Source organism: Coffea eugenioides, chromosome 2, assembly GCF_003713205.1.
Source record: "Coffea eugenioides isolate CCC68of chromosome 2, Ceug_1.0, whole genome shotgun sequence".
NCBI classification, from domain to species: Eukaryota; Viridiplantae; Streptophyta; class Magnoliopsida; order Gentianales; family Rubiaceae; genus Coffea; species Coffea eugenioides.
Genome location: NC_040036.1, coordinates 40,105,817 through 40,132,425, shown reverse-complemented (window position 1 = coordinate 40,132,425; position 26,609 = coordinate 40,105,817). Strand labels below are relative to the sequence as shown.

At 33.9% G+C, this 26,609-nt stretch overlaps 1 protein-coding gene across 16 annotated transcripts; it reads right to left on the bottom strand.

The window, feature by feature from the left end:
• Positions 1-931: 931 nt before the first annotated feature.
• LOC113762598 (putative disease resistance RPP13-like protein 1) lies at positions 932-24,900 on the bottom strand. 16 transcript variants are annotated; one of them, XM_027306117.1, is made up of 10 exons: positions 24,663-24,900; positions 18,907-19,062; positions 12,490-12,609; positions 6,845-10,831; positions 5,852-6,012; positions 5,661-5,710; positions 5,447-5,523; positions 5,033-5,195; positions 1,882-3,675; positions 932-1,812 (listed from the first exon to the last, which is right to left on the bottom strand). In XM_027306117.1, exon 4 carries the CDS (start codon positions 10,767-10,769, stop codon positions 6,918-6,920), a length of 3,852 nt encoding a protein of 1,283 aa, XP_027161918.1. In that variant the 5' UTR covers positions 10,770-10,831; positions 12,490-12,609; positions 18,907-19,062; positions 24,663-24,900; the 3' UTR covers positions 932-1,812; positions 1,882-3,675; positions 5,033-5,195; positions 5,447-5,523; positions 5,661-5,710; positions 5,852-6,012; positions 6,845-6,917. The 16 variants fall into 16 exon arrangements, 15 of the variants coding, with proteins under 15 accessions (XP_027161918.1, XP_027161924.1, XP_027161926.1 ...); XM_027306123.1 differs by having other exon boundaries at positions 932-2,049; positions 3,527-3,675; XM_027306125.1 differs by having other exon boundaries at positions 932-1,963; positions 3,527-3,675.
• Between the last annotated feature and the right edge of the window lie 1,709 nt (positions 24,901-26,609).

The following is a 26,609-nucleotide window of genomic DNA, read 5'->3' as shown; positions in this document are numbered from 1 at the left end:
GTCTGAAGTTTCCCTTTAGCACAGATTGGTGCTGGTTCTGAAACTAGGACATTTGTATCTATAGAAGGGTTTTTGTGTAGCACAGATTGGTGCAGGTTTTGAGACTAGGAAATTTGTATCTATACAAGGCCGTACAGATGACAAGCTTGATGGATAGGGTTAAGCATCCCAAATCTTTCCACTTTGCTGAATGTCAGTATCATTTAAGGACAGAGTATTGATTGATCATTTCCTATCCTTGCAAGGATGGTTAATTACTCCAACATTTCTTTTCTGATAAGTAAGTTTTCCATGAAGATTTTGAAGTTCAACAAACGCCTGAATTCTTGAACATTTAATCCTTCCTCATAATAGATGTTGATTAAACGCAAGATATTAACCAACTTGTCCCATTCGTTGAGGTAAACAATTTTCATTGAGGTGACAAAATGGATAATCTGTTGAGGTAAACAATTTTCATTAACTAAAAAGATGTGTAGATTATACAAGAAACAAATCGAATATGGTACTTGACAAATGTTGAAGAGAAGTCGTCAAAAGTAGTTGATTTAAACTGCTGACTGGACTAGGTGAAGCAAATACTTATTTAACATGACAATCAAGCCACATTTTCACTGAACAGTAAATATTTGTGTCTTAACTTTCCTTCTGTATTTTCACAATCTGCTATTCGTTTAGTTCTTTAACACTGATTTCCATTTCCTAGTGGATGTGATAATTCGAAGTTTGAATGCAGACATAATCATGTTAATACTTCCCAAATTCACGTCAGTAATATGATTGAAACGAAACTATTCCAGGAGTGTCCAAAAACTAAGTTTTGAATCAAATAAGAAATGCAAAGGAATTACAAAATGTAGCCCTATTGTTAATTGCAAAGAGAAAGGAAAAGTTTTTCTATGATCCAATGTAAAAAGTGACTCCGGAGGAATGCACCAAAAAGGAAGAAGAAATTAATCTCAAAAGTTGAAAAACTCCTGAATTTGCAAATGCAAGGCAAGAACTAAGATGTGGCTTGCACTTTTTCAATAACATCGTTGGAGTAGACAATTAGATGTTCTGCAAGGTTGGCCATGAACAGAGAAAAATCCCGAAAGAGAAACAAGAACTAAAGAAAAAGTTGAGGAGATTTTCAGCAGAAAGGTGGGATGGTATGCACAGGAAATGATTCTCCTGTGATTTGAGGCATTGGAGCATTCGAAGAAAATGAATCTGATAGAGGCCCCTGAGGTCAAGCTCAATCAAGTTCTAAGCAATATTCTATTTAGTTCACTATTGAAAGCTATGCAGTTTACATCAGAAACCCTGAGGCCAATCTTTCCCCTCCCATTCTGCCCTTGTATAGTAATTTGAGCAATGAATACCACATTTTTCATGCATAAGGGAAGCCGGGAAGTTGCCAACCACTCTTTTTGCAGCCACTAGAGCTGAAAGCAGTCAGCTATTTCCATATCTTCAAAATGGAACAGCTATTTCCATATCTTCAAAATGGTTAAGTGTTGAAGACGCTTGTAGGTCATTGTTCTTCAGCTCTTATGCTGCTCCAAGTGAGAGATTGTAAGGGTGCAACGTGCAAGACAGCAGCCAGTATCATGGAAGCGACTCTTCTTCATCGGTGCCACTAATCTTGGATTCTCAGCGAGAGGGGAAACTCTGGATATCCACCATCAAAAGGGTATGGTTGCAGTCTAGAGGCAACATCGAGCTAAAATGCTCTCAGCCACAGGATGCTCCCACATTTTTGAACATTAATGCGCGAGGAAGGATTGCATCTTTCCAAGCAGCAAATTGAACTCCTTGCAATACGTACTTCTGAAAAGAGGCGCTAAATAATCATAGCCCCAATTCTGCAAAGAATTATCAAACACAGCAATGATTTACCTTTCAAATTTTTTTCCATTTCCTATGGGGTAAGTGGAAAGAGGAGGAGCAGGAAAGGCAACTGCAGGTGATTCCGCACTTTCTGTTCATGGAATGACCTCTTTTAAGTACCAGTTGTTTCAAGAATAGTGCTTGAATTACAGGAATGCATTCCAATTTATCAAAGGTCTACAAGAATATATGAAAATATTTACAATGAACACAAAGTGCAACATACCTAGAATATCTCGGTGCATAGGGTAAATATGAAAATATTAGTAGCAGTGGAGCAGAGTATTACAGATGGATTGTGCAGCAAATACAGAACTAAACAATTTATACCAGAGATAGAATGCTGTCAATGGTACTCCATATGGAAAAGCATACAAGGGGAAGAGATAGCAGAAACCACTTCAAATTAGTTGTCTTTTCCTTTTCAGAAAATTTGATTCTTCAGTATGTATGCTTCCTTTCTGTTTATTATTAAAACAAGTGACCTGAAGTTCTATGTTTTGGAACTCTCAATCAATTATTAGTATAAGAATTGTTGATGGTTAGTTTCAAAAAAGTTACTCATATGATGTTTATACCCTCTTTGTGTAGAAGGATCTTGGAAAGTTGAAAATTTACACAGCAATCACACGAATGCAAGGTGTAGATAAGAATGAAATATAGTCATAACTGTCATCAACACAAATATCCATCACTGATTTTGGGCTCATTTTGTTTTTGCACCCCTTTCTACTCTCTCTCCGTATTAATTTTATGAACTCTTCATCTATTTACGATTAGACACAAATAAATATCTAGCAATGGTGCCTTTTACATGCCTAATGCTACCAAGTCAAAAGGGGTAAAATACCATTGCAACCAACAAAAAGCACACAAGTCTGGACTATATTCAGAAAGGGCCATGTCAAGTCTATAGCAAGAAACATTACCTTAATGCGAGGGATAATGAAAAACTGAGGAAGCCAAAAATATTTGAAGGAAACCAACATCTTACTAGAAGTGGAAGATGCAAAAGGAAGCACTGCAATAGTTTAAAATAGGAGTACAAGGTAATGGAAATATTAACTTGGAAAAATGTCCGGATAGATATTCTGCATAGCATATTCATTCACAAAAAGAGTGAAGGATATACAGGAATTGATAACCTTAGTGGTATGCAACATTTTAATCTAAGAACAATCTTTATGACAGAGATAAAACCATAAAGAAAAGGATTATTTTTGGCACCCCCAATACATCTTGTATAAACAAAGTACTCAAAAAAGGAAATATGCCTTCCAAGACGAATAAGCAAAGGATGACATTACTGAAACCCATGACAATTTGTGTTTGAGACAAAGGAGGTATCAGGCTGTGCCATATCCCTTCAATTTATCATTTCCTCCATTCATTTCCACAATTTCTTCCCGTTTCAACTTTTTGGTCTTGTTTAACATGTCTTATGATATATAAAATTAAATGAATATTTTGAAGAAAGCTCGGTGAAAAGAGCTACAAAGAAGCAGATAACTGAACATAACTAATGCGACTTGAAGATTTTACTGAACTTCATATGATATGGAATACATAGGAAATTCAAATGACATAAAACATGCTGCTAAGTAGTAAGGTATCAATGACTGAAAACATATGACGGTGATAATATGGCTCTTACCAGGTATCCTCTCAGCTTAAGCTCAAAAGAAGCCAGCCAACTCTGGATATGAAACAACTGTTGACATCTATAGGACCCAAGATCAACTAACCAAGTTCTCCAAGAGTCAAGATATTGAAGCATCACTTTTCATCCAGTAATAAGACAACCTGATTAGATATTTTCACTTGAATAACTAAGCTTGATCTAGTTGATGCATCACAGGGTTTAAGAGGTTTACATGCCAGAAAGAAGTCCTTTTTCAATTCTGAAGACCAAGTTGATGCATCATAGGGTTTAAGATGTTTACATGCCAGAAAGAAGTCCTTTTTCAATTCTAAAGGACTTCAACTAAAATTCGAGGCCTTCATCTAAAATTCACTTCAAAGATTCCAATATTGCTAGGATGGCCTTCAATAAAAGTAGGAAAAAGTTTGTGATCACCAAAAGTTCATCACCAAAGTTCTTTTTCTGATTACCAAGGGCTAAAATAAGTTTAATGTTTAGGATTCCCTAGAAACTATCATCAGAATGATTGATGATTAGTGTCAAAAGACGACACAAGGAGTAGATAAGGATGAAATCAAGAAACATAAATATGCATTCCTACTATTTCGAACCTTTCTTTCTTTTTCTCTTTTACCCCATCTTGCAATCTGAAAATCAATTTACTCAACTCTTTCATCTATTTAGAATTAAAAAAAAAAAAAAATCTCTAGCTAGCACTGGTGCCTTTTGATATTCCTACTGCTGTCAATTCTAAACTGGTGATTAGCATCCCCATTCAACATAAAGCACCCAAGTCTAGACTATATTTAGAAGGGCCGTGACAATTCTAGATCTGAAAGCCAAGACTTACGAAAGGAATAATGAGAACATGATGTTAAGCCCCGAAAAACATACTTGCATGATAGATTTCCGCTTGTGATGTTTAGGTTGATGGTTTCCAGAGTGGTCTATTTGCTACATGGAAAACCGAGAAAGCTAAAAGATATGTGGAGGTTACCAGCATCTTAGCAACAAAAATTTTTCAATTAATCAGTAAACTTCAAATTATAAATAAAAGATGCAAAAGAAATTGCCACAATAGTTAAAAATGCGTAATAGGATGGAAGCATTTAAATTCAAGAAATCTTAGGAAAGATGTCTTGCAGTAGCATGAAAATACAGAAGAGATTAAGGAAATTCAAGAATTAACAAAAAAAAAAGAAAAGAAAAGTGAAGGTACAATGATCTCATCAGGAACAAATACTCATATAGACTGGGTGTGTAACAGTTCCCCTAATTAGAGTTGACTAATACTTGCAATAGACTTGCCTTACATCGTACTTAGTAGTGTTCAAACATTTTTAAAAGTTCCCATGACTGTGGCATAGAGAAAGCATAGATCTTGATGTCAAGGAAGCATATTGATATGCCAACAAACTACAATATACAGAAAAAATAAAGAAAAAAAAAATTTAAACTAAAAGTGCACAACTGATCACAGAAAAAGTTGATTGTTGACATCCTTGAAATATGAGCTACCTTGTGCCAATCTTCTTCTTTTCTGTACTCCAAATGTATTGTCAGCAATTAGTAGTTCTTGATTTCTAGCATAAAAAGGGAGGTCACCAGCCCCAATTCTTCAATGGCTGAAGATGAGAGCAATGATGGTCCTTAGAATACTAAGAAAGGTGTATCACCTGGACTGGGAGAGAGCAATCCATGTCATGGCAGATACATCAAATTTTGACAAGATTAGAGCACTTTATGACTGCTCCTTATAAGAAGCAAATTGTGTTTTATAGTTTAAAGCAGAATTAAAAGGATTATAAAACAAGCACATTAACAAGTCAAGCAAAATAAGCTTATAGCTTCAAACAAAAAATTATTGAATGCATCAAAGAAAGCATAGAATGCACCTGGCAAGTTTAAGAACAGTCTGACTATTGGAAATACCTTATAGAACATTGAAGGTTTTCTTTAACGAGGAAAGCATTTGTCTGCTTGAGTTGGTGGCCTTACTTGATTGGAATCTACAGCACAGAAATGAACCAAAAGCATGGACTCTTATTTTTTTTTAAAAAAAAAAGTTGAAAAGAAATACAAATGGTGAAATCTGTAGCTAGAAAGTAATATGTAATGAGATTGTTGCATCAGTAAAGACCACTACCTCAACTGTCCTTTCAGCACATCCTAGTTATTCACAACAAGCAATTCACACTACAATCACAACAAAAGATGCATTAATTAGTTGTGATTTTGCCTTTTGAGACTTCAGAGTATTATGATAGAACAAAAAACATGAAGAAAAGAAAAAGTTGGAAACAAAGGGTCTTGTAATTGTGGGAGGCAAGTCCTCACCAGTAACCAACGTCATCGTCAAGGAATTGGCTGCCGATCGACTCCTACGCAGCTGATGTGGGCAACCTTGGGCTAGTCTTGTCCTTTCTCCCATTCTAAACGTGGTTTCAGCAATTTGCAGCCCCGGATTTGGTGCTCCGTGGAGAAGGAAGAAGCACAATCTGATAAGAGTATACTGTATACTTGTGAAGCACAAGAAACAAAAGATGACACAGAAAAAATCTCCAACAGTCCCGACTTATTTTCATCACTAATAAATATTAACGAAACTCACAAATTTTTTTTTTGTTTGGACAAGGAATTATTTGCAAAAAAAAAAAAAATTGAATTACACCATAAAGACACGTTTTCCAATCATAATTTTTTTTTAATCTCTAACTATAATGTTATTCTAATTTTTTTCCCAAATAGTCTTCGTTCCAAACACGCTTATTTAATTTTGGAAGATAAGTCATCAAAGCAAGAAAAAAATGAAATAAATGTAAAAAAAATTTAATCATGTCATATTCCTCATATACATATTCTGAGAAATGTTTACCTCCTCAAGCGCTCCTCCAGCTTTCTTTGTGCTGAACTCCAGATTAAGATGATCAAATTATCAGATGTAAATTCCGACTTTTAAGTGCTAGTTCTTAAGAAATAGAAGTCGTTGATGTGGTCAAACCGGGGGGGGGGGGGGGGGGCAGTTGGCCCTGTGCCTCCCTAACAAGCCAAAAGAGTAAAATATTCCAATATTTTTTACTTTAGCTTGCCCCATTCCAAATGGTGAAATCTGTAGCTAGAAAGTAATATATAATGAGATTGTTGCATCAGTAAAGACCACTACCTCAACTGTCCTTTCAGCACATCCTAGTTATTCACAACAGGCAATTCGCACTAAAATCATAACAAAAGATGCATTAACTAGTTGTGATTTTGCCTTTCGAGGCTTTAGAGTATTATGAGAGAGCCAAAAACATGAAGAAAAGAAAAAATTGTAAAACAAAGAAGTACCTTTAATTATATGAATAGATGATGATGAGGATCTTGTAACTCTGGGAGCCCTCAGGAGTAACCGGCGTCATCATCAAGGAACTAGGTCACCATCGACTAGCAGGCAGGGGATGTGGGCAACCTTGGGCCAGTCTTGTCCTTTCTCCCATTCTAACCTTGGCTTCAGCAGTGGGCAGCGCAGGATTTCTAGTTCGGTGAGGGAGGCGGGCAGTCCCTCTTCCGGTAGGGACTGGAGTCGAGGGCAAGTATTGATGTACAGGCCTTGAAGAGAGGTGAGGTGTCGAAGAGCCGAATAGTTTAGCACTTTCAGATTCTGAAAGGAGTCCAAGTAAAGATATTGAAGCGTGCAAGGCAACCGCCAGTCCTCCTCTAGAAACGACTCTACTTCATCCCAGGGACTCTTAATGCGCAAATGCGTGAGAAAGGGAAGTTTCTCCAAACCCCACTCTGTCATGCGACTCATGAGCTTCTTGCAATTTTCGATATTAAGCAATTGTAGGGTGGAGGGCAAACCCCCTTCCGGGAAGCACTCAATTTCTGGACAATTTCTTAGACATAGATATCGAAGAGATGGAAGGAGGGATTCCATCCGTTGCGGTAGCTTTGTGAACTTCTCGCAATCCTGGATATCAAGCTCCGTTAGACTGGGGGCTGGAAAAGACAATATTAGAGCATCGCAGCCCGAGATGCTTAAGCGTTGAAGTGACGTCATCACACTGCTAGTACTAGTAGTAGTAGTAGTAGTAGTTGTCATGCCACTCTGTTTCCCAATCCCAAGTGCAGGTGCAGCAGGAACTGAGAGCATCTCAACACTCTTGCATTTATAAATTGCAACAGATTTCAGCATGGGAAACGAGGCAAGCCACTCGACTTTGACTTTGACAGAGTCACAATTTAGTAATGTCAAGTGCTCCAAGGCCCCACCACCCTCCCCGCTTGAACTCTCCAATTCCAAATTGCAGCGTCCGTGGTACCAAAGTGATTTAAGTGAGGAAGGCGGTCTACTCACGTGCGAGGGTGAGAGAGACCCACAATCATCAACCGTCAATTTCTCAAGTCGGGATAATTGGTTGGACTGTAGGGGCAACTCTTCCAAATTTTTTAGCGCTGAAATATTCAATTCCTCAAGCCTGGATAATTGGTTGAGCTGTAGGGGCAACTCTTTCAAATTTTCTAGCTCTGAAATCTTCAATTGACGAAAAGATGAAAAATTTTGTTGATTCTCTCCATTCAGGATGCTCAATTGACCATTGGGACGCACAAGATTGCCGCAGCCAGATATGTCAAGGCTTTGCAGCGATGCAAGTTGTCGGGGAAGTTCTCCAATCAGTTTGGGACAACCAATTATACGGAGTCGTTCAAGTCCATTGAAGACTTCACCTTCTGGCACATGCCATCTCTCCCACTGAGGCAGCTTCTCGATTCTCAACTTTTTCAGAGATGGGAATGGTTTGGTTGCACTGACATCTCCATAAAAATCTTGTCTCAAGAGTGATATACAACTCATTCCAACAATTTCAAGTGATTGCAAGGACTGTAGCTGCCCAAGTGCAGGCAAGGAGAAACAATTTTCACAATTAGATAGACTCAACGATTCCAAACGGCTTAGTGAAGGGTTGCATAGCCAATCTGGAAATGTTGTTCCACCATACCCTATGATGTTGAGATGCTTTATGCTTGAATGAGGTTGTAAATTATCAAGCACATCTCTCACAGCTTGTGAATCATTGATAGCACCGTTCCACTCCAAAGTTAACACGTCAAGGTGTTCCTTGCCTTCCATGTTCGCCATTGATGCATCCCTGGCACTGGAAACATTTTCCAGCCCCGAAAGGATTAGCTTACCACGTAGCATAGGAAGCTTGCCCAACTCCTTAATCGTCGAACCACTGTCCTTGCCTATGACAAAAGCAGTCAAGACTTGAAGGTTTATCAGTCTACCCATTTGTGGTGGCATTTTCTTCAATGGAGTTCCACTAATATCCAGGCAACACAAGTTAATTAACTTTCCCAAATTTTCCGGCAACTGTTCAAGTTGTATGCAATATGACAACAACAAAGTTTGTAGATTATAGAAACTACATATCCACTCTGGTAGCTCCTTTATTCCTGTTGAAGAGAGATTCAGAAATCGAAGTTGTTTCAAACCACTACATGAGCTTGGTAACTTCACAATATTCTCATAACAAGACAAAGATAGAAACCTTAAAGACATGAATTGGGGCAAGGTATCCTCTAAGAATTTGTTGCTTAGATGACTCCAATTTCGATCCGTTCTCAATGGCAAGAATGTTCTTATATTCTTAGTCCGACTCAAGAGATTAAATTTGCGAAATGTGTCATAGTAACTAGAATGGTATGAAAAATGTCTTGCACCAGATATTGTAGCATTGCCTTCCTGATGATCTTCCAACCTGAGGCAGTATTTCCCAAAAACAAACCAAGCCAAATCGTTCACAAGGTCATGCATGGAGAAAGTATGGTCAGTTGACTGATGAAATAATGACCTCATTCTCAGTTCATGAAAGCACTTTTCACCCTCATTCTTAATTCTTTTATTTTCTCCAGGATACCCTAAAAGATCATTAGCTTGCCATAACTGAATAATTTCCTCTTTTCTAATCTGGTAATCTTTGGGGAACACAGCACAATAAGCAAAGCACCTTTTAAGATGGGAAGGAAGATGAATGTAACTTAATCTCAATGCTGGCAGGGGGCCATCTGGAATATCCATTTGAGTCCACTCTTCACTTACTAAAATCTCTTTCCATTCTTCGGGGGTAGTTTTGGAACGCAAAATTCCTGCAACTGTTTTCACAGCCAAAGGCAACCCTCCACATTTCGTCACAATTTTGTTTCCTATTTCTTCAAGTTCTGCATTTTCATTGCCATCTCTATTTTCAAACGCATGCTTCTTAAATAAAGACCGGCAATCTTCCTCTAGCATGGAATTCAAATGATGAATTGACCTTTCTTTGGCCATCATCCTTGCAATTTGCTGATTCCGTGTTGTAACAATGATCTTACTTTCACGTGATCCACCATTGAATGGGCTCCTTAAATTATCCCACTGATTGTAGCTACTATTCCAAACATCATCCAGAACAAGAAGAAACTTTTTCTCAGTTAGGCCACCTCGTAGCTTCACTTGAAGGGAGAGCAAGTTATCACTCTCACCAAAAGAAATGCGGAATTCCCTTAGGATTTCTTTTGTTATCCTGGTAGCATCATATTCTTCTGATACGCATACCCATGCCCTGGTAGGAAAACTCAGTTCCACCTTCGAATCTTCGTAAACCATTCGAGCCAGGGTGGTCTTACCGAGCCCAGCCAGTCCAACTATTGGAATCACAGTGATATTGTCTCTGTCTGCATCCTCGAAGCGCAACATTTGAATTATCTTCTCTTTATCAGCATCTCTCCCAATAAAGGTAGTCTCATCAACCAAAGATGTTTCAAATTTGTGATGTGACTTTATTCTGGAATGAAGAACTTGCAAACCCAAGGGAATAATTTGTTTGTTATATCCCTCCAGCCTCGCCACTATTGTTTCTATCTCGGGCTTGATCCTACTAAGAAACTCATCACCCGAATATGTACAAGTGCTGGTTGAGCTTTGGTACTCAGTTTCTACCTTAATTCGCAGAGCTTCAGTGCTGATTCTGTCCACTAAATCCTCTGCCTGATAAAATGTATCATGAAGCTCTTCAAGCCATTCCTTGACATATTGGTTCCGTATTTCCTTGTTCTCTGCATCATCGAGCACGGCTCCAACAGTGCGTAACTCACTCTTGAGCTTCTTGAGGAGATCATCATTCGCCTTCTGATTACGAAACAAATTCACGAATTCCGGCGTAGCCATCCTATCAAATAGCACTTGAAGGAAAGCGGAGAGGAATGAGCCTCCCACTAAGGCAGCAGCCATATATCCAGGCAGAGGTAAAAGTGAAAGCGACTTGCACAAGGAAACCAACGAGAGAGAGAGACCTGCAATAATTTTGTTTGGGAAAAGCCGAGCTCAAAGACAGAAAGAAAGAAAGAACATGAACAGTAAAGCAATTCATTTGGTGCTGCTTCATTTGATCTTTTTGTTTAATCAATATGCATTAGTAAAACAGGAATTGGCAGCCAAAGATTTGATATTTTAACTAATTTGGGTTTTAACTTTTAACCTGCCGAAAGTTGTCCAACACGCGTATTTTGACTTTTGACTTTTTGGACAAATTACCTTTTATGCCCTAAGATTTGATATTTTATCACATAACCCCCATATGATTTAAATACCTATATCTAACCCCCTCATGAATTGGGTTAAAGTGTTACCATTAGTTTTTTCGTTAAAACTAACAAATGATTAATAGTAAAAAGTTTAAGTCAAACTAATAAATTGATAATTTACCCTTTTCTTATATCTTTTTTTTTCCTCCAAACATAAAAAAGGAGAAATTGAAATAAAAATAAATAAATAAGAACTAGAAAATACAATTAAAGATATTGTTTAAAAATCTATAATGATATTTGCAGTAAAAAAAGATTTGATATTTTTTGTTCCTTATATATTTGTTTTATATTTCCCTTCATTCTTTTTTTGTTTCTTATTTATGTTTTTGTTCCCTTCCATCTCTTTGTATTTGGAGAAAATTAAGATTTTGTAAATCAAAGTATAGGTTTTCAAAATCATCTCTTTTCTTTCCAAAAAAAAAAAGAGATAGAAAAGGAAAAAAGAAAAAAAGCAGTAAAATGCTGAATTTGTCAATTTATTTGTTTGACTTTAACTTTTTACTATTCACTGTTAGTTTTAATAAAAAAAAAAACTAATGGTGACATTTTAACCCAAACGATGAGAATGTGATATATATGTTTTTAAACCATAGAGGAGTATATAGTAAAACACTAAATCATGAGAAGTACAAGTAATTTACTCTTTTTTGGTAATTAATACATAGGCATAGGATAGCATTTTGAGTCCCTATTCAAACGGAATCGAACTTTCAGAAGGGGGAAAAAAGAGAAGGAAAATGGAAAAAAAGGGAATAAAGAATATTTAAACGTTTAAAAAAAATGAGAGCAGTCAGCACATAACATTTGAAACAACAAGATAGAAATTGGTAAAAAAACCACACTATTAAATAATATTTTTTTCCCTCACTCTCATCATTATTATTCGTAATATTAGTTTAACCTTTTGCAATCGTGTATAAATCCAATATCAATTTCATTAAAATCATCATATCCATAGCGAAAAAAGAAGTTTATGATGGGAATCAGAATTCAATTCATTCCAAGAATTAAGAGTTTGAAAACCAAAATTCGAAGTTGATACGAATTTGAGTTACACCAATTTCACCTCCAATTTATCTAATTTACAATATTGAAACGTTAAAGATGATTAGAACTTAGGGGGGCATGAAGGATAATCGGGAATTGGCTGAGTGTTAGCTTAGTAGTGTATTAATTGAATATTAGTTCCTGATTTAATTGAGGTTTCCTCTTGTAACACTTAATGGATGATCATAATAAAATTCCATCTTTTGTTGAAAAAAAAGGGAAAAAAAAAAGATGATCGTAATGACCGTATGTGACAAATTTTAACAGAATTCAATAGAATTTGCAAAAATTGATAAAGAAAAGAAAATGAAGCTTACGGTCAAACGGTATCGGGCTTGGTACTTAGAGTCAGTCCAGCACTCGATGAAGCTTCTCTCCCTCTCGACTCCTTTTGTGGTGATACTGAAGAATGATGCTAGGAAGGTTTGGTGTAGAACCTGTGATCAAATAAGTTCGTTGTTGTTCCGCAAATATACAGAAAATTTATGAGCAAAGAAATTAGAACGTGGTCTGAAAGAAAATAATGGAAACTGAGCAAATACATGGGCCAGGGAGCAAATGTGTGGCTAACAACTGTCCGGCACCCTTTTAATGGTGGGAAGATACGGTCATTGAATGGAGAGAAAAATTTGTCCTGTGATGTGATTAATCTACAACACTACGAAAGTAGAAATTGATTCATATATGAGAATAGGGGTGTTAATTTTCGACACAATTTGAATACATGATATGAATCTAACACCGGTTTGAATCAGAATTGAATCGAACCTGATAAATCCGAAAAAAATAGGTCGGATTCAAATCATCCACAGGTTGACCGATAACCCGTTTATAAATTAAAAATAATTTAATAAATATAAAAAAATTTATCTAACTAAACTAAGTTATTCTTTTTTCCCCCAAGGTATGATTTATTTAACTTGTGTGAAGTTAGAATTATTAAATTTGGAAAAATGATATATCACATTATTTTCTATTTTTATAGTATCTTAATTTATTTTTAGATCTGATTTAGGATAAAACACTTTTACGGTGTTTTAACTTATTTCAAATCCGTTTGGAATTGTTTTATCAAAATTTTTATTATTTAATTATGTAATTAGTCTTATGCGAAATTTATTCTGTTAGAAACTACAATAGTAAATTAATAAGTTGAAATTATGTTTCAGATTATTCGAGTGGACCTGCTAATCCGTTCATCCGAAATTTTCAGGTTCAGGTCAAGTATTCTGACCCATTTTGAATTGACTGGTCGTGTTTGGGTAAGTAGATTTTCTATTGTACTCGAATGTCAATTCGACCCGTCAACCTATTTTTGACCTAGACAGTAACTCTTATTCAATGCTCACATCTATTATATTATTATGATAAGCTTCCCTTACTCAAGGAATGCAAGTGAAGAGAAATCATGCTTAATCGGAAGCGACTTTTTCTTTAATCTTTTAAACATAGATTTATCTATATATGCCGATAGTGTATAAAATTATATTTTAAATTTAAGTTGGAATTAGTTAGCAAGCAAACAAGTAGTATATTCTCTCTTCTAATTCTTTCTTTAGATTCTATTTGCAAGAATTTCTTGTTTTAAACAGACATGGTGGACAAAATTTTCAACCAACAAAAGCAAAACAAAAACGAAAAAGAAGAAGAAGAAGAAAAGTAATGGTGGTTGGTGAGCAAATTAAACGACATTGATTCCCTTTATTTTTTTTTTATTTTTTTGGCTGACTACAATAATATTCAGGATAATTTCAAAAACCTTCCCTAAGATTTTTAACAATTTCACTGAGCTCCTCTAAAATTTGAAAAATTACGCATACCTCCCAAATAATTTAAAATGATAATTTCACTCTTAAATATTTTAATGAAATTCCTTTATTTGGTATGCTTACACTTAGAATGAGTTTTAAAATTATATTTTCATTCTTTTTCCTTCTTATTCCTTTTTTTTCGCTAATGAAACTATAGAACTACCACTATTGGCTCTAGTTTCTATTATAATCAAATATCGAACTAGTGATTTTTTTGACAAGTTAATTTTATATATTATCCAATGTTTTTGCTGATCTTTGTTTTCTATTTTTGGTATTAAAATTAACAATAAATAAAAAATAGCCCCAAAGCACTACTAAATTATGATAATCCCATTACTCCAAAAATTCATAACTTCTAAATTAATTATTTCAATATTTTCTTTTCTATCTTATAAATATAAATCTATAACAAAATACCATCAAAAGTATCATATCATAGTAATAAAATTATTGTTATAGTTGTTTATAGTAGATATGGACATAAAAAATTTGGCACACTTTCCTTATAATTATACTAAATAATCTTATAATTATATAGAAAAATAAATTAAAACTCATTACACAAGGGTATTTTTGGGTATTCATTTAAAAAATTAACCAAGTTAATATTATTTTAAAATTTTGTTACTAAAACTATCAAATTAAGGGAAGTCAGTGTAATTTTCAAACCATAGGGAAGCTCAATGAAATTGTTATAAATCTCAGGGGAGGTTTCTGAATTATCCAACAATATTCCTATAATCTAATTTATCCTATTCTATAGAGAAAAGAAAAAAAACTGTATAAAGAATTAGTAAACATACACACTCGATTAAATTAAAGAAGTATTTTGACAACTTCTTTAAAAAAAAAATTTCAAAGGATGGAATTTGAATCTCTGGTACTTAAGCCTTTTTTTTTGTTGGTGGCCACCAAGCTAAATCCCTTTGGTGGTGATCAAGAAAAGGACAAGATTGACTGACAAGTGACAAGAAATTGTCCTGTGAGGTGATTACTCAAGAGTGACTGCAAGACCTATGGAACTATTTCAAGAAAAGGAAAATAATTGTTTGGATAGAGTATTATTTCAAATAATTATATAAAATAATTACGATAATATTTTTTGTGATGTGATGTATGCGAGATAAAAAGATAGTTAGTAATATAAAAAATGAGTTAAAAATGTATTTATAATGCAAGCAAAATATTATTTTAGAAAAATTTGATATACAAACATAATGTTTATTTTCTTTATGCAAAATTTTGGCCCAAAGTAAAATAAAGGTTGTACAACACGTTATTCTGGTTTCATGACCTGAATATGCATTCTGAAAAACTCCTTGCACCCTTTTATTATGTATTTTAGCAAATTATACATGTTCCCTGATCAGGAAGTCTTGGCCAGTTAAGTCAGGATAAGAATTCAAGATCTGTAATTTCGGGTCAACATGAAAATTTTTTTGTAGGGCCAAATTTTACTCTTTTTTTTTTAAAGATCTTTTTTAACCCTCTCTTTCATGCCAATATCCTTCCCAGCTCAAAATTGTCATCTGGATTCGTGAACAAGAATCTAATATTGGAAAGAATTCTAAAAGTCATCCCTAACCTCATGAAAATCTTTCAGAATTTCAGGGGCAAATAACATAAATTTTTAGACTTGGGGACGATCTGCTCCCCTTGTTTATGTCATTTGAAGTTCAAAAACAGAGACTATTTTAGGTTGATTATGTATTAGAAAAAAGTTGATTATGGACTATGGCATCACATTTTTTTGAAGTTTATAATTTGACCAGTGATTTTGAAATGGAAGATCTTTATAGTTTTAGAACTCAAATCAATCTCCATATAAACTCAAAATTATCCTCTTTCTACAAATCTTATGGGCATGGGATCAAGAGTTTAAAAATCAAACTCATTTTCATCAATTTTAACTCCAGTTGATCCAAGATTTACACTAATAAATGCGTTAACATCACCATAGCATGATTTTTTTGGTCTTGTTTTTGGACAGATGGAAGGGGGGAGGAGGAAGTTTTCCTAGTATGAAGGCCCTATTTGTTCTACAAATTTCGCAAGGAAAAGGAAATGGAAGAAAAGAAAAGGAAATGGAAGAAAAGAAAAGTAAATTCCTCTGGAAATGTTAAATTCCTCATCATGTTTGGTTATGAGCGAAAGGTAGTAAGGAAAATGATCTCTACAAAAGTTGGTTTTTTTTTCATTTTTTGGTCCTGTTTGATTTGTGGATTTTGAAAAGGAAATCCTTTGCTTTTCTTTTTTCTTTTAAATGAAAATTAAGTAATAAGAAGTTGAATTTTGAAAAGGAGGTAGTAAGGAAAATGATCTCCGCAAAAGTTTTTTTCCCCTGTTTGGTTTGTAGATTTTGAAAAGGAAATCCTTTGCTTTTCTTTTTCTTTTTTAATTATGAAAATTAACCAATAAGAAGACAAATTTTGAAAACGAAACGGAAATGAAAATCTCTTTTTTTCTTTTAAAAAATTAAAAAATTAATAGACAATCAATTGAAATAGTGCAAATGACACTTTGCCCCCTGTGATTTAGTGTTTTTCTACATAATCCCCCTATGGTTTCACAAGCTATATATAACCTCCTCATGGTATGATTAAAGTGTCAAAATGACAGAAATGATCATTGGTAATGAAGCTAGTTAAAATATTAAAAACACCCTTATGTAAAGTTAAAAATTATCATTAACCAAGAGGAGTTATGTGTATATTTTGAAAACCATAAAGGAGGTTATATGATAAAGTATTAAACCATAAGAGGGATATATGGTAAAATATAAAATCATATCGGATTAGTGCATCATGTATTGATAAGGGTAATTTTAACATTCTTAACGGTTCCATTACGAGTGATAATTTTTGTCATTTTGACACTTTAATTCAAATCATGAAAAGGTTAATTATGTATAGTTTTTAAAATCATAAAAGGGTTATGTAAAAAATACTAAACCACAGGGGGGTAAAGTGTAATTTGTCTATTAAAATATTAAATAAGTTGGCAAAATATTTTAATTTTGATGCCAAATTTCGAACTAAAATTGTTTAGATCACCTCATTCTCAGCCTCAAACCTTCACTTGCAAACTTGAATGGAAACTGGAAACTAATTGCAAAGTCTATAAAAGAATATTAATAATAATAACAGTAATAATAAAGAGCAATAATATTTTGCAAAGACCATATGACCAGTGACGGAGTCAGGATTTTTTCCTTGGGGGGCCAAAATTTTTTCGAACAAAATTATCTTAATATGTTATGTTCAAAATAATTTCATTTATTTAAATATATGACATCTTAAAATATCAAGTGTTAACTTTAATTATAAAGGTACATCTATTTCATAAATATGTAACATAGTAATAACTAAAATTAGGACAAGATATAACCTTTGATTAAATATCTTATAATATCACAAACCATCTAAGTTGCACATTATGAGAAGATGCTCCAATATGTCACTTGTGCAAAAAGAAAAATATAACTATGCAATATAAATATAACTATTTTCAATTAGAAAAAGATAAAAGTTATGTTAACATACTTTGAAATTTCATCCTCTTTTATTAAAAGTAAATTGAGTTTTACGTTCTTTCATAGAACTAAATTGATGTACAATTAAATCGATGCTAAATTTTTGACAACTTCTTTTCTTTATTACATTGTTAGGCAATCATTCAAGAAGTTATCTTTTTATCCTGTTTTGGAGCTTTGTTTCGATTATTTTCATAATTGAGAATGCCCATTCTATAGACTATAGAATGGAGTCAGGATTTTTTCCTTGGGAGGGGGTCCAAAATTTTTCTGAACAAAATTATCTTAATATATTATATTCAAAATAATTTTCATCTATTTAAATATATGACATCTTAAAATATCAAATATTAACTTTAATTATAAAAGTATGTCTATTTTGTCATAACAAAAATTAGGACAAGAAATAACCTTTGATAAAATATCGTGTAACATGACAAAGTACCCAAATTGTACATTATGAGAAAATGCTCCAATGTGTCACTTGTGCAAAAACAAAAATATAACTATGCAATATAAATATAACTATTTTCAATTAATAAAAGACAAAAGTTATGTTAGCATACCTTGGAAATTTTAACTTATTTTCTTAAAAGTAAATTGAGCTTTACGTTCTTTCATAGAACTAAATTCATCTATAATTGAATCAGTGCTAAATTTTTGAACTTCCTTTTTTATGTACATTATTAGACAATCATTCAAAAAATTATCTTTTATCTTGTTTTGGAGCTTTGTTTTGATTATATTCATAATTGAAAATGCCCGTTTTATAGTTGCAATTGATATAAGAAAAGTGAAAACAAATATAATCAATCTGTCAACAACAGGATAGATCACTCAATTTCTTGTTTTCACCAAGCCTTCAAATAATTATTTGTATATTTGTATATGGTCAACAAGAGGATAGATCACTAATTTTAAAATTTTTTATCAATTAGGCTAAATTGTATATTTGTATATGGACCAATAAAATAATTATTTTTGTTTTAGCCCATTGATAATTATGAATTGCGTCTTTTATTATAATATATCAAATTGGGTCAATTTACTACGAATCATCAATTATATATTTATTTTTTTGAATGTTAAATAATTAGCACAATAAAAAATAAATAACTTTTTTTAAAGAAAAAATTAAATCAAAGGTGGCTAATTCACACACACACATATATAAAAACTCTCATAATATAAATTAAAATTGTAAAAAATTAGGGGGGCCAACTTTGTCTTATACATATATTTACATATCATGAATTAAAATTTTTAAAACTTAGGCCCTCAGCCCCCTGGCTCCATCATTGCATATGACACGAATTTAACAAAATGCCATGCAATTGCAAAAACTGAAATTTAAAAATGCAGTGAAGTAGAAGCAAAATGAAACTTACGGCAGCAGACTAAACAAGTTTGCTTCGAATGATTTCGGGCACACAAGCCAGACCAGAAGTTGATGAAAGCTTCTCTATCTCTTCTGCTCCTTTGTTGAATTGGTGGTAATGAAGAATGGTGCCGAGCGAAGTTGGAGAAAAGGTTTGGAATAGAGTCTGTGATCAAAGAAAGGCCAGGAAATAAGAAGATGTTTACAAGTCATTAGAAAACAATATGAAATTGGAATGTTGTCTGAAATGATGAGAAGATGATGGAGCAATTACGTGAGTAATAAATAGAAGGACCAGCCACAAGAAATTGTCCTTTGATGTGAGAAATCCAGAATAGTATGGGAAATTTATATATATATATATATATGTGTGTGTGTGTGTGTGTGTGTTCTTTCTTTATTGGGTGTAAGAAAGAAAGTCGAAGTTCCTAACCGCATAAGAAAGTGAAATGCAAGAACGAAAGAAGTAGACGCTGATTCACCCATTTAGAAATTCTCAATGATTGTACTCAACCTTTGCTTCGTGACTTTGCTCCAATTATCAGTCCATTTAATGCCAAAAAAAGAAAGAAAAGCAAGAAATCAAATTGTAAAAAATTCTAAAAATCCAGAATAGTATTGGACTTATAAATTAATTTTCTTTTCCATTTCTTTGGTTTAATGATTCGAACTTGATATCTACTTGTAATTTAATACAAAATATTCTAATCCAAAGTTGTCTAACAATAAGTTCTTCGTTATGAAGATAATTGTAAGAACACCAATAAATTCAGATTCAACTTGTATAACCAGTATTGAATTAAAAAATGTCTTACCATGCCAAATTTATATTGCAGCTCATGTTTTTATATTCGTTTTCATACCACCCTACATAAGGAAAAAAATCTATCAATATGAACATATCCCAGAGTTTTACTTTAAAGTACTAAATGAAATAGCCAATTAGTTACAAAAGTTAATTATAATACATGCTTAATAATGGGATATATTTGGAGACAATAAACAAAATTCGAAGAAAATAATATGTAATATAAAGCATTTACTAGAAAATTAAATTTTGTAGATCAACTAATTTAGGAACATTCTAAAAATATTTAGACAATTTAATATTTTTCCTAAGGCAAAAAGTTGAAGTGAAGGGGAGGCAATACCATTTTTCTATAATTCTTGTTGAGAGGGAGGGGGGGGGACGGAGGGAGGGTTAGGGGGGGGGGGCGCAGCCATCACCAGGACTTTTGACGATTTTTTTTTGGTCCAATTAATACGTATGCATGGGGGTAGCATTTGAGTCTCTGTTAAAATCAAATGAACTTTCAGACAAAAAAAAAAGGAAAACAAAACAATTAGGGAATTTTTTTTCCTTTCACATATTCTTTTAGTATATTTTTATATTTTCTTTATTGTTATAGATTTTTTATGAATTTTAAACTTAGTATAAAACCTTATTAAATGGACTAAAGACCAATTGAAACGTTTAAAAAATGAGAATGGTCAGCACAAAACTTGTGAAAAAATAGAAGACAGAAGAGAATTGGTGAAAAATATAATAGCAATTTTTCCCCCCTTTTTGTGATTATCATAATTATTAGTTTTAACTTTTTGCAATCATGTATAAGTCCAAAAACAGTCATCATATCACCTGAGGAAAACAAGTTTCTCACGTGAATCGAAATTCAATATATTCCAAGAACCAAGAGTTTGAAAACTAAAGTTGAAAGCGGATACAGATTTGCGTTACATCAATTTCAACTCCAATTTATCTAAAGTTTGCTCAAAAAAAAAAAAGTGCCACTTATGGTCAAGCAAATTTATAGGAAAACTGTCAATAGTTTCAAAATATATAATTTGACATCTTATTGTTCAAACTAAATTGAAAAGACGATGAAAATCATTAATTGACGTGAGTAGACCAAATGACAAAAATATCCTAATATATATGAGGATAAAATGCAGAAACACCTCTTGTGGTTAAACAACTTACAAGAAAGTCTCCTGTAGTTTAAAAAAATATATATTCATCCCTTTCACACATAAAATAGTTGTTCTGATTTGGTTAATATTTGTATATGGAGTAACACGATGATAAAAAAAAAAAAAACCACAATCATTCATTGCACACATAAAAGTACAATAGTCCTTTTGATGGCCTTTATGACCTCAACAATGTTTACTTTCGCTTTTTGTGAACACTCACAAATCTTGTACTGGTATCGTAGGGTCTAGTTTTATTGTCTACCCGAGAGCTTGAGATAGATATAAGCAATTATTTGCAAAATTTTTCTTCACTTTATACAAAGAAAAAGTATTGAAATTCTTACTTTAAAATTTTAAAAAAGGCCCTCTAAGATAATATTATAATAGCAAAAATCCAAATTTAAAACTTTTACCATACCTCAAAAGTAGTGTGCATAAGGTTGGTAGTTGATTTCTCTCAAGAAACTTTACTCCTTTTTCAATATATTTTCTGAAAGTTTCGGATCAAATCCAACTTGTATGTTTTGAAATTACAGAGAATTTTTTTTTTTCTATAGGTTGGGTTAACCATAGGATGCTTTTTATAAGAGACAGAATAGGTATATCGATTGAAAATTGATTATAAAAAACTGTTTTCAGGTACTATCAGTTGCAAAACAAGCGCGTGTGCCTTAGACACGTTAATTTTGACGATTTCCATTATTTTTTCAGCTTTGTTCAAATCATGAGATATCCGATTATATGTTTCGAAACTACTGAAACTTTCCTGTATGCTCGTTTAACCACAAATGCCTTTTCTACCCTTAGTTCAATATTAGTTCTTGATTTAATTGAGGCTTTCCTCTTGTAAAACTTTATCAATGATCATAATTAATTTCCATCTTTTGCTAAAAATAGGGATTGTAATTACCATATTGACGAATTTTAACAGAATTCAATAGAATTTGCGAATTTTGATAATGAAAAAAGAAGTTGAAGAAAAATGAAGCTTACGGTCAAATGGTATCGGGCTTAGTACTTAGTATGAAGCTTCACTACCTGTCGACGCCTTTTGGTGTAGACTCTGTGCTCAAAGGTCGTTGTTGTCCCACACAATATACAGAAATTAGAATGTAGTCTGAAAGAAGATAGTGGAAACTGAGCAATACGTGGACCAGGAAGCAAATGTGTGGCTAATCACTGCACTGGTGGGAATAGATGAATTAACCAGGGAGAAATAAGTTGTCCTTTGATGTGATTAATCTACAGCACTACGAAAGTAGAAATTGAATTTTATATGACAGTAACTGTAATTCAAAATGCTCACATCTATTATATTATTATGATGAGCTTTCCTCAATTACTTGAGGAATGCAAGTGAAGATCAATCATGCTTATGCCGAAGCGATTTTTTTTAATCTTTTAAATATAGATTTATCTATTTACACAGACAGCGTATGAAATTATAGTTTAAATTTAAGTTGGAATTAGTTAGAAAGCAAACAAAGAGTATATTTTCTCCTTTAATTCTTTCTTTAGATTCTATTTTGCAAGAATTTCTTGTTTTACACAAATAATTCTACTGATTAGTTTTACATCAAATTAGATATGTTGATGCTTATTGTTTGTCAATATATTTGCTGCAAAGAGGGTTACCAGTGCATTTCGCCATTGAAAAGAAAAGCTAAAATGAAGCAAGCAACTTGATAGAAAGACAGACTTGGTGGACGAATTTTACAAACCAATAAAAGCAAAACAGAAACAAAAAAGAAGAAAAAGGAAAGCAATGGTAGTTGGTGATGAAATAGCCGACATTGATTCAATTTGGTGCTGATCAAAAAAAGACAAGACAGACTGACAGGTGACAAAAAATTGTCCTGTGAGGTGATACTCAAAAGTGTACTATCTCAAGAAAAGGGCAAGAAATTTGCAAAATTTTGGCCGAAAGTAAAATAAAGGTTGTAAAACATGTTATTCTGGTTTCATGACCGGATGTGCATTCCGAAAAACTCCTTGCACGCTTTTATTATGTATTTTGACTATCTTAGGTTGATTATGTAATTAAAAAAAGGTTGATTATGGAATAAGGCATCACATTTTTTAAAGTTTATAATCTGACCAGTGATCTGGAAACGGAAGGCCTTTATAGGGTCTGTTTGGAACTTCAATTTTTTTTGCAAGTTTGTATAATATTAATTTTTTAACAACTTTTACTACAAGAACTCCAAAAACTTATCAAAGTTTTTAACTTACACACTTCAAAATACACAAAAAATTTCCTATCAACTTTTCTTCTTTTTTCTCCCCCACCTAACCCACCACGTCCTCCGTCGCCAGCCACTACCTCCACCACCGCTCTCAACGCCAGTCACCTTTTCCGGCACTGAGACCTCCCCTCCCCTCTTCTCCTCTCCCTCCCCCGCCACCTTCCCCCTACCGCTAGCTGCGATCTGGTCGCGCGACCAGATCGCAGCTAAGGGAGGGAGGGTGGTGGGAGAGGCGAGGAGAGGGGAAGAAAAACCTAAAAAGAAAAAAAAATTCATGGCTTCCATTACTCTGACGTCGGAGTGCGAGGGAGGGGAGAGGAGAGGGAGAAGAGCGGAAGAGAAAGGAAAAAAAAATGTCCCATGGCTACTGGACGACCAGATCGCAACTAGGGAGGAGGGGAGGGTGGCGGGAAAGGGGGAGGAAAGGGGGGGAGAGTGGGAGAGAAAAAGCAAAAGAAAAAAATCCATGGCTGCACGTTCTCATGGCTGCTGAGGGCGGCGGGGATGAGGGGAGGAGAGGGAGAAGAGGGGAGAGAAAAAGGGGAAAAAATTTTCCCATGGCTGCTGGTTTTTGCCAGTCTGAGGCAGAGGTGCCGGGGAAAGCGGAAGGGAGAAGAAGAAGAGGGGACAGAAAAGAAAAAAGAAAGAAAGAAAGAAAAGAAAAGAAAGAAAAAAAATTTTTCATTCTAAAAATTTTTCTTACAACTTCTACAGTAATTTATAGTAAAATTTTAGACAAACACTAAAAAATTCACCTTTCAGACGGGGCCATAGTTTTAGAGCTCAAATCAATCTCCATATAAACACAAAATTATCCTCTTTCTAAAAATCGTATGGGCATGGGATCAAGAGTTTGAAAATCAAACTTATTTTCATCAATTTCAACTCCAGTTGATTCAGAATTTATACTAATGAGCGCGTTAACATAACCATAGCATGAAGCCGCCCGCGCGGGGGGGGGGAGATTCCTAGTAATAAGGCCCTATTTGTTCTACGAATTTAGCAAGGAAAAGGAAATCAAAGAAAAGAAAAGTAAATTACTTTGGAAATGTTAAATCCCTCGTCTTGTCTGGTTATGAACGAATGTAGTCAGGAAAATGATCTCTACAAAAAAAAAAAAAATTCTGTTTGATTTGTGGATTTTGAAAACGAAATCCTTTGCTTTTCTTTTTCCTTTTTATGAAAGTTAACTAATAAGAAGATGAATTTTAAAAAGGAAATCGAAACGACAATCTCCTTTTTTGCTGAAAATTGAAAACTTAATAGACAATCAACTAAAATAAGTTGGCAAAATATTTTAATTTTGCTGCCAAACTTTCGAACTAAAATTGTTTAGATCACCTCATTCTCAACCTCAAACCTTCACTTGCAAACTTGAATGGAAACTGGAAACTAATTGTAGAGTCTATAAAAGAATATTAATAATAATAACAATAATAATAACGAACAATAATATTTTGCTAAGACCATATGACACGAATTTAACAAAATGCCAAGCAGTTGCAAAAATTGAAAATTAGTGAAGTCGAAGCGAAATGAAACTTACGGTAGCAGACAAAACAAGTTTGCTTCAAATGGTTTCGGGCTCACAAGTCAGTCCAGAGGTTGATGATGAAGCTTCTCTATCTCTTCTGCTCCTTGGGTGAATTGGTGGTAATGAGGAATGGTGTAGTGAAATGAGAAACGGTGACGAGTGAAGTTGGAGAAAAGGTTTGGGATAGAGTCCGAGATCAAAGAAAGTGCAGGAAATAAGAAGATGTTTACCAAGTCATCAAAAAACAATATGAAACCTTTGATGAGAAGATAATATGCGTGAGTGATAACTAACGAATAAATAGAAGGACCAGCGACAAGAAATTGTCCTTTGATGTGAATAATCCAAAAGAGTATGGGACCTATAGCAATTATATTATTATTGTTATTATTTGGTGCAAGAAAGAAAGTGGAAGTTTCTACCCGCTTTAGCAAGGGAAATGCAGGAAGGAAAGAAGGTAGAGTAGAAACTGATTCATCCATTCAGTAACTCTCCATGGTGGTACCCAACTAGGGATGGCAACGGGGCGGGGTTGGGGCGGGGACCCCTCCCCCACCCCCGCCCCATTGCCTATTAATTCCCCCCAACCCTCGCCCTGGCCCCCGCCTTCCACTCTCCCCGTCCCGTCCCCGCCCCGCCCTGCTTCCCTCGCGGGGCACCTGCGGGGTTAATAAAATTGTCGTCGCGAGATTAATAAAATTTTATTATAGTTAAATTTTAATAAATTATCAAATACTAAAATATCAACACATCATCAAGTTATTATTTATTGTAATTTTACAATTGAAACTCATAAAAACAATCAAACAAAAGTTATTTGAATACAATCCAACATGATGAAATAAATACAACTAAAATAGTCAAATTTTCACTTTTGGTACAAATACAATCACTAATTCATTATTGTGTTTGTGCTTTTTTTTTGAAAAAAAAGTGTTATTCTATTAAGTGTAATTAGAAATTTAGTATAAATGTATTAGTAAATTTAGTATAACTAATTAATAAATTCTATTAGTAGACATGTCTAATTATTTATATAATTGATAATATCAATTATATTATATATATTAATATACATTATATAATACATCTAACTAATAATATCATTATCATAAGTTTATAATTAATTAAATTGCATATTATATATATACTTTTTTTTTTGCGGGTGGCGGGGCGGGGATGGGGCGGGGGTATACTCCATGATTCATGACTTTGGTCCAATTATCAGTCCATTTAATGCCAAAAAAAAGGGTAAAAAATAAAAAAGTCCCCTGTGGTTAACCTAATACACAGAAAAGTTTTCTATGGTTTCAAAATATACAACACGACCCCTCATGCTTTGAACTAAATTGAAAAGGTGACGGAATCCGTTAAACTTAACGGAAATGGACGAAATGACCAAAATGCACTGATATAATTAAGCAAAAGACAGCTCAAAAAATCATTTGTTTTATTTTCTAAGTAGAGATATGATAGAGCGATTATTTGACACATTTTACACTGTTATTTTGTCCTAATTTTAGCTACTCACCGTGCTAAGTATTGAGGTTTTGCTCATATTTTATATTTATATGAATTATAGGTGATTGGTGTAAAAAGTACTTTCACGAGGCAAAATTTCAGAAGACTTTCTATTTCAAGGCGTGATCACGCTAGAGAACGAAAGAGGTACATCAAAAGGACGGACCGCGGGATTAACATGAGGAAACAAAAGGTTGTCCACGTGAATCAGACGCACGGGATCGGACCCCCTGAGACAAGGCCTTAACCTTTTGTGGATTTCTCCTGCGGCGGCTACTGAAGATATAAGAAGAGCCAGCTTCACGTCTAATGAATACTTTTAGCTTTAGTTTTCTTTTTCCGAGATCTGCCAGACGCTTTTCCTTTTTTTCTTTCTTCTCTTCGGTAGCAATTAGAACAGGCCAGACGGCTATTTTCCTTTTTGACTTTTACGTTTGC